General features: G+C 56.5%; 1 protein-coding gene and 1 pseudogene across 1 annotated transcript; one reads left to right on the top strand and one right to left on the bottom strand.

Moving 5' to 3' along the window:
- Window positions 1-317: 317 nt before the first annotated feature.
- Window positions 318-2,770, bottom strand: LOC112887646 (probable xyloglucan endotransglucosylase/hydrolase protein 30). The gene is made up of 4 exons (XM_025953883.1): window positions 2,325-2,770; window positions 2,064-2,164; window positions 1,211-1,419; window positions 318-1,081 (listed from the first exon to the last, which is right to left on the bottom strand). The coding sequence occupies exons 1-4, from the start codon at window positions 2,512-2,514 to the stop codon at window positions 547-549; spliced, it is 1,035 nt and encodes a 344-aa protein (XP_025809668.1). The 5' UTR covers window positions 2,515-2,770; the 3' UTR covers window positions 318-546.
- Window positions 2,771-6,143: 3,373 nt separating this feature from the next.
- Window positions 6,144-8,781, top strand: LOC112887615 (annotated as a pseudogene).

The following is an 8,781-nucleotide window of genomic DNA, read 5'->3' as shown; positions in this document are numbered from 1 at the left end:
AGTACAAGGCTCCACACCCAAGCCATGTGTTCGATCGACCCATCCACCCTCTCTGGAACAAGTGAACAACGGCACCAGCCACCAGCCCAGTGTCCAAACGCTACAGCTGTGATCGATTCGACGGGAGGGGCATACGGGAACGACTGATTTGAAAGAGCGGAACGGATCGAGCCACAAGACACCAACCCCTCCAGTTGGCACCGTCACCTTCATGTCCGTTGCTAGAAAGGATCGCCACCAACACAAACACCAAACCCCGTGATTGACCATTCGTATGCTGCTCGAAAATCTTTTTGTAGGGCTCGATCCCAAGCTCATAACGTTAACGAGTTCGATCATATAATTATTATTAGCTGCCACCCAAGGAATCAAAGAATAATCATAACGCATTAATCCCTACTAGTCCCTACACCTACCTTTACAACCTGCATCTGCAACGGACACCCCCAAAAAGGTAAATCGAATTACAGTCCCGGATCAATTGATCATGCATCTGCCACCGCCGTGCCAACAGCTTTCGCAACCCGATCGTAACTGCTTTCGATCTCAGCTGCTCGCCACGTCGGCGCGCCCCCTGGCGCCGGCGCCGGCCTTGCGCCCCCGGCGGCGGCCGCGGGCGCGCGGCCTCATGACGACGGTCTTGGACTCGCCCCAGGCCGAGAAGTTCTCGCGCTCCTCGTCCGAGTTGTCGCACTCCGGGAACGGGCCCGACGCATACCGCACGGCGTCGTAGCACACCGTGTACGTCATGTGCCGCGCCCTGAACGCGCGCATGGCGGCGCGCTTCTGCGGCGTCATGACGGCGTAGTCGGCCGTCATCAGCCCCAGCAGGTCCTGGTCGTCGCCGGCGCCGCGCGGGGCGCGGAGCACCGGGTCGGCGCGGGGGCCGACGACGGCGAGGTCGGAGAACTCGGACGCGAACGGCGCGTACTTGTAGTTGACCTTGTACTTGCCGCCCTCCGTGGCCCACGCGGAGCCGTCCCAGATGGTGGCGTACAACGCCATCGGCTTCGCCGGGAAGTCGCCGCCCATGTCCGGGTGCCGGATCACCTCCCGGATCGGCGTGCCGTCGATGTAGAAGCTGCACGAGCAAACGAAACCCACTGATCAGTTTTTCCTGCTCGCCCGGCCGGAATCAATTGACACCGGAATGTGCGTCGCGCTCTGTACGTGCAGTAGCGTACTAGCGCGATGGTGATTGGTTGCTTACATGATGTGGGTGGGAGCCCAGAGGACAGAGTAGCGGTGGGCCTCGAGGGTGGGGTCGAAGGGAAGGAGGTAGCGCTCCTCGCGCCCGTGGCTGGTGCTGCCGTTGCCGTAGACGTTGGTCTGCACGCGCCACTGCCCGCCCCACCGGCTGCCCAAGAACTCGAAGTCCAGCTCGTCGTGCGTCTTCTCGTACACGTCCCCGTTCGACAGCTGCAGCAGCAGAAGCAGAATTTCACAAACAATACACACTGATGCTGAGATGCTCCATCAAAGACAAGCAAGGATGGAAGTCATGACCACTGAAAATGCAAGTCATGTGTTAGCTGGAATCTCTGTACTGTACGTTGCAAGCTCCAGCAACTACAGAGCAGTTGGATATTCCATCTACCACAAGAACATCATCCACTGCAACCCCTGGCGTGTGAATAGAAACTTGACCAAACATGGAGTACTACTAATTCAGCAGCATTAACTATTTTTCCTGGTGCGCCTAATAATCAATCAGGGCGCGAATGACTGACTGACTGGAGCGGGAACATTTATTCCCCGGGGCAGGCGGCGCAGCCTTTCTTCTGGGCTCCAAAGTCCAAACACCCCACGTGGGTCGCGCTATTGCCTTGCTCTGCGGCGCAGGACATGGGCGCACCCGCAACTTGCGATGGCTCGCCGGTTTCGGCAGCCGCGGCGGCGGTTGCCGAATCCGTGTTGACGCGCCGTGCGACCAGGCAAGAACCAACGGCTCGAAAGAGCGGCAGGGATACGCTACGATACTATACTAGTAAAAAACCTTGCTTCGGGCAGGAATGTTCCGAGATGGAATCGAAATTTCTGCAGCTTGGATTGGGAGTGCTTACGTAGAAGGCGACGACGACGCCGGCCGTGTAGTCCTTGGGCAGCTTGATGGAGGCGCTGAAGAAGCCGTGGAGGTAGTAGTCCGAGGACATGAACCCGGAACCTGCGCAGAACGAACAGAGACCGTATGAACGGCAAGAACAGGGCATGTAAGACTCGTGTGCGAGGGGAGCACACGCGCGACGCGCGCGCGCGCGTGTGGATGTAAACGGAAAAGGGGGCGGGAAAGCGTGGGAGGAAGAAGATGCACCGGCGCGACGTACCGGAGCGGCGGTCGAGCAGGAGGCGGACGCTCCTGTCGTCGGAGGAGCGGACGAGGTTGCCGTCGCCGAACAGCGGCGAGAACCGCTCGTCGAAGGCGGCGGTCGGCACGTCGTCAAAGGCGGAGGCGGCCACCGCCCATAGCCACACCCACGCCGCGGCTGCGAGCAAGAACCCGGCCCTGACCGCCATGGCTGGCCGTATAGCAGCTGGCTGCCTCTCAGCCCCTGACCTCACCTCCTCTTCCTCTTCCTCTTCCTCTTCCTCCGCCTCCTCCTCTCTCTCTCCTCTCTCCCCCCCTCCTGCACCGGCGTCCGATCAAGAGCCAAACTCTGACGCGTTTCTTGGCCTGGGGCTCGCTAATAATCTTGGCTTCTTTTATACGCGGTCTCGCTATACCGGCCGGAGCCCGGGAGCCGGAGGAATGGGGGGAGGCGGTAGATATGCGGCCGCGATGCGATGCGCGAAGCCGCCTTTCCTTTCCGCCAGGCCGCCGCGCCGCACCCGCAGCACATGCTGAGGTGGACTCGGTTAGTGCCGCGTGGGCCCCCCGCGCCCTCCGAACGCCTCTACTACTGTGGATGGCCGAAGCACCAGGTTGACACGGAAAAAGGAGCGGGCGGGGACGTGGTGGGTGGGTGTAACGGAAGGGCGGGCAGGCTACAGCTAAGCTTTGCTGGTGACGGGGAGGGGCCTTTGGTCCTTCCTGACGGGCGGGCCCGCCCGTTGGCTGCCTTGTCCTGTTTGTAGCCATCAAAAAGGCTGTAATGCGAAAAAAAATGCGCTATTTTCAGGGGGGAAATCGCTGGATTTGGAGTTAATGCCCGGAGACTTCCGGGTGGTGACGTGATTGCGTTTGGAGCTTGTGGGTGGATGGGTGGATGGACTCCTCGGGCGGAGGGTGTGGGTGGTTTCGCGCGCCATTACTGGCGTCTGGTGGGATTACTGGCGCCATTACTCGGAGGGTGGCGAGCTGAGCGGAGTCCGCCAGGTGGGGCTGCAACGTCCAGGTGTGATTTGACCGTGTATATTTATTTATTACTACGCCGTGTCCTGGCGACCGGTCCGAACCAACCAATCCACGGCTACTGCTGGGGTGCTGCTGCTGCTTTCACCTGCCACCGCCAGGATGGCGCGTAGCGTGCTGCTGGGGTGCTGCCACATCCATGTCCAACGAGGCACCAGCTGTACACACGACCGCCGCAACGTCCCCCTCACCTTTTTTTTTTGACCGGTCGTCCGTTTGCGCCATACACCAGCGCTCCTGAGCTCCTCCCGTAGCATCCAAGGCATCGGTAGCCCTTCCCTTCGGTTTCACGACAGTGAACGCGATCAGCCTCTAACGCATGCACATAAGCAAAGACTGTGCGCCATTGTCTCGGAGTAGCAAGCTACTGTAGCGCACAGCTGCCAGCCAACAAAAAAAAAATACCACACACGCGTCAACGGATTCAGCAAAATACTAAGCACTCTCCGCGTCCTCGGCGCATGGTTAGGGTATAGTATGGGGCCGCCGGGGCCGAAAGGGGCAAGGTGTTTACGCATAAAGAATGGCCCGTGAAGCGGCACATGACGCGAGCAATGAGTGGTGCCCCGACACGACAGGGCAGGCCCCGGCCCCTCCCTTTTTCTCATGTGCGCCGTCCACCCCAGCCAGGAACAACGCACACATGGGTCGTGCTCGCTCGTGCCTGCGCGCGGCGTCAAAACTCCCGTGCCCATCGAAAGTCGAAACAGCTACAGGCCGCGCCGCGCGCTCGCGGACGGGGGTCTCAACTCTCACCCGCCCGCCGGCCAGCTTCCACCCACCGCGGCCGCCGGCCGCCTGCTCCCTTGGCCGTTTGGCCGTTCCGCCGGTAGCTAGCTAGTGGTGGCAAGAGCTTGCAGATGCGGCGGCGGACGGTGGCGCGCTGTTCGCCCTGTGACACCGTTTCGTCCTCGGGCGCGCCTGTTGCTTCCAGTCGTCTAGACATACGTGAAGCCACGGAGCCATCAGCAGTACGTGAATCGTGAACTGTTGCGTGGTCAGAGAGAACCGCGCGCGTGCGGTTCTGGCTTCACGGGCGCGCGTAGGGAGCTAGAAAAGCAGCGCCTGCGTCAGTTCAGCAGTCAGCAGACACGGCTCACCATTTTTGTCCGGCGCCTCGTTCGTTTTTTGCCCCAGGTTCCGGTCTTCTGGATCTTGTCCAATATCGGCCGTCTGAAAACACGCACGCCGTGGCAAAATTTCATCCCGCATGGGCGCCGGAATTTGCTGGCATAGATCTCAGGCAGATAACTAGCGGTTGGCAAAGGTTTCGTAGACGATTTCTCCTTTCAGTTTCCATTGCACAGTCTTGGAGCCTCTGAAGCTCTGAATGGATCGCCTCTCCAACGATCTACAGCTTTTACAGCTACCGGGCACACGATTGGGACCTGAGCTGCGTCCATCGAGAGGCAACACTAGGCGCAACAATCCTTGTCAGTCCAATGAAGGACCAACGCCATCTGCCCATCCCTGTAACGTTCACTATTCACTATCCAGCCGCCTCCCGTGCGCTCATGCTCGCTCTGGCCATCGCAGTTTGCACAGCCGGGATAAGAGGATAAGCTTGACGCACGGATTGGGGCCCGGGCACGCAGAACAAAGACAGATCGCATCCTCATGTGGAGGCAACCCCACCGCCGCACGGTGCTTTCCCAGGGCAGCCTAACCTCCCCGTCATTGCGCCTGAAAGATGTCATGCGGCGAGGCTCCCTCTCGCCGGCCTCGGTCATTACCAAGTCTTCCATCCATGCATGATTGCTGATGGCTCCCCGGCCCTGCCCGTTCCGTTCTCACAACAGGTAGACAGCAGCAAGCATATCCAAAGCAAGCATGTGGTAGGGCCTAAAAGACACACGACTGCTAGTATACCGGCAACCAGCATTCCGTTTCTGAAGTGCTCCGGCCAGGATTAGAAGCTTCTACAGCGTTCTTAGATTATAGCTGTGGACCTGCGGCATCCTTGTGTCTTTTGGCGCTAGCTAGCTTGCTTAATCTCGACCGCGCTGGTCCATGCTTAGCCGGATAGAGCCGGGTGAATGGGGCTCGAGCTCAGCTGCTCGACGGGGCGTGGGCTGGTTTCCACTAGCGTACAGCTGTGCCACGTGCGGCAGCGCGAGCAGGCACGCCGGGCCGTTGGACAGCTTGTCATGATGCCATTACGTGGATTACACGTAACCGCCCCTATCACTCCTTGCTGGGTCGTCATCAACGACGCCGTCCGCTAGGAGACGACACGGGTGGTGCTCGCAGTCGCAGGCGCGCTAGCGGGGCATGGCCAGGGTCAGGTGGCACGGGCGGCGCGGTGGGCTCCTGGGCCCAAGTGGTTAACCCCAGGAACAGTGTTTCGGTCCGGGGATGAACGTGGCAGAAGCGTTAGCACGAAGGAATGGAAGTGGGGGCCCCCCTGCTGCCAACGGGCAACAGCGCCAACGGCCCCCCTGCTGCTGTCCACGCTGCTCGGGACAACTTGAAACTGGGCCAGCGTCGCCGCAACCGTCGTGGGCTCTGGCTGGATGGGGCCCCGGGGACACAGCATATCTATAATTGGGGGCCCTCTGCACGCCCGCCCAACGGCGACGCGTCTCGCGTGAGTTTGTGCGCTGGTGGGCTTCGGATCACAGAACATGGGCCTGACCATCAAAACTACGGCCCGGCTGTGATGGAAGAGACCGGACCGGATCCTCCTCGTGAATTCTGGAAGCCAGCCACGAGCGACCGACACCGACGCGGAGGAGTCGTGGTCCAACCCGGCTGGCGGGCTGGGCTGACCTTAACCACCAAGGCACGCCGCGACCGCCTCTCCCTCAAATCATAAATACCCTCCCATCGCGACGCCGAGGCTCAGATCAGATTCCGACCACCCAGGTTCTGTTCCCAATCTCCTCGTGTTCGCTCGTGTCGCGGTTTCCAGGAACGCCTCCGGCTCGTCGCTCCGCAGAGATCTCCGCCCCTGCAAAGGTATCGACTCAGTTCCTTGCTCCTTGCTCTGATCCGCATCTGGTAGAGATGCTGCTCCGATCGATGCGATTTCTACGGTTTGAACCGATCTAGCCTAGGGTTTCTCGATGACTCAGTTATTTGCGATTTGCTTGTTTTTTAATATTCATGCACAAATTACTTACAATTCCGGTCCGATACTTGTATCGTGGCATGCTTTTGGCCTGTGATTCTAGCAAATAAGTGATCCTGGTATCGTGACATGTTTTTGGTACAATCTTATAGGTGTATTGGGACAGGTAAATGTAGTGATATATGTTGTGTAGATCTGTGATACTTTTATCTGTTTCCACTTTTATATAAGTGCTTCAGAGAATCATGGAAGATGAGACTAGTTTGATCATGGAGTTTATTGTGATTAGGAATACATGATTTGGTATATTTTGGGGATCAGGTCATTTTATTTCTGAATGGAATCGTTTTATGCCAATGAAGCTAGTTTAGGGATTATAACGCAGTATGATTTTGTATTCTATAAAACCTCAAAGACTGCTGTTACTCATTGATGCTTCCAGAGACATCATAATCCATGGATTCTACCTAAATTTAGTCTAGCCCTTTCGATGAGACTAGTTTGTTGCACGTTTGTTTCCTCGCCTTCCGTCGTCGCTAGGAAGGACAAAACTTATTGTGCTGTCTACTTTTGGCATGTCTGTCTTATTTCCATCCTTTGTTTGATCATGTTAGTCTGTTCAAACAAATCCTGTTGTAGTTATCAGTACATCTGTGTCCTCTATGTAGCATCTGGACTTTTGTGATGTTATATTTCAATTTGCTCAAATACAAATCATATCTCTACATATACGCATATTTGCAATCAATCTGATATTATTCTATTTGTCTGAAACAGATGCAGATCTTTGTTAAGACCCTCACTGGGAAGACCATCACCCTGGAGGTGGAGAGCTTAGACACCATTGACAATGTCAAAGCCAAGATCCAGGACAAGGAGGGCATCCCCCCGGACCAGCAGAGGCTCATCTTTGCTGGCAAGCAGCTAGAGGATGGTCGCACCCTGGCAGACTACAACATCCAAAAGGAGTCTACTCTCCACCTTGTCCTGCGTCTGAGGGGTGGCATGCAGATATTTGTGAAGACCCTCACTGGGAAGACCATCACCCTGGAGGTGGAGAGCTCCGACACCATCGACAATGTCAAGGCCAAGATTCAGGATAAGGAGGGCATCCCCCCGGACCAGCAGAGGCTCATCTTTGCTGGCAAGCAGCTTGAGGATGGTCGTACGCTTGCTGACTATAACATCCAGAAGGAGTCCACCCTCCACCTTGTCCTGCGTCTGAGGGGTGGAATGCAGATATTTGTGAAGACCCTCACTGGGAAGACCATAACTCTTGAGGTTGAGAGCTCTGACACCATTGACAATGTCAAGGCAAAGATTCAGGACAAAGAGGGAATCCCACCTGACCAGCAGAGGCTCATCTTTGCCGGAAAGCAGCTTGAGGATGGCCGTACTTTGGCTGACTACAATATCCAGAAGGAGTCTACTCTTCACTTGGTCCTCCGCCTCCGAGGAGGGATGCAGATCTTTGTGAAGACACTTACTGGGAAGACTATCACGCTCGAGGTCGAGAGCTCTGACACAATTGACAATGTCAAGGCAAAGATCCAGGACAAGGAGGGCATCCCACCGGACCAGCAGCGAATCATCTTTGCTGGAAAGCAGCTGGAGGATGGGCGGACATTACCTGATTACAATATCCAGAAAGAGTCTACTCTTCACTTGGTCCTCCGCCTCCGAGGAGGGATGCAGATTTTTGTCAAGACCCTCACTGGAAAGACCATCACACTTGAAGTTGAGAGCTCAGACACGATTGACAACGTTAAGGCCAAGATCCAGGACAAGGAAGGCATCCCACCAGACCAGCAGCGGCTTATCTTTGCTGGGAAGCAGCTCGAGGATGGGCGCACATTGGCAGACTACAACATTCAGAAGGAATCTACTCTTCATCTTGTCCTGCGTCTCAGGGGAGGGATGCAGATCTTTGTCAAGACATTGACTGGCAAGACGATCACCCTGGAGGTGGAGAGCTCCGACACCATTGATAATGTCAAGGCCAAAATCCAGGACAAGGAGGGAATTCCTCCAGATCAGCAGAGGCTCATCTTCGCTGGGAAGCAGCTGGAGGATGGACGTACCTTGGCAGATTACAACATCCAGAAGGAATCCACTCTTCATCTGGTCCTGCGCCTCCGAGGTGGCCTTGTTAACTAAGGGGTCAAGCAGGAGTGTCCTGCTGCAGAGTTGATGTGGTTGGAACTTGTAGTGTGATACCCTAGTACCTCGCAGTATTCTGTGTTTCATCGTGTAAACTCTGCTATTACTTTTGCTATCGTACTCAGTATTCTGGTTTCTTTTCAGCCACTTTACAGGTGCTGAATGTTGCAATTATGCTCGTTCGTGATATTCTGTTGGCTTC

Source organism: Panicum hallii, chromosome 1 (genome assembly GCF_002211085.1).
Source record: "Panicum hallii strain FIL2 chromosome 1, PHallii_v3.1, whole genome shotgun sequence".
Classification (NCBI taxonomy): domain Eukaryota; kingdom Viridiplantae; phylum Streptophyta; class Magnoliopsida; order Poales; family Poaceae; genus Panicum; species Panicum hallii.
Note: the sequence above shows the minus strand (reverse complement) of the source record. Positions and strands in the feature narration are given on the sequence as shown.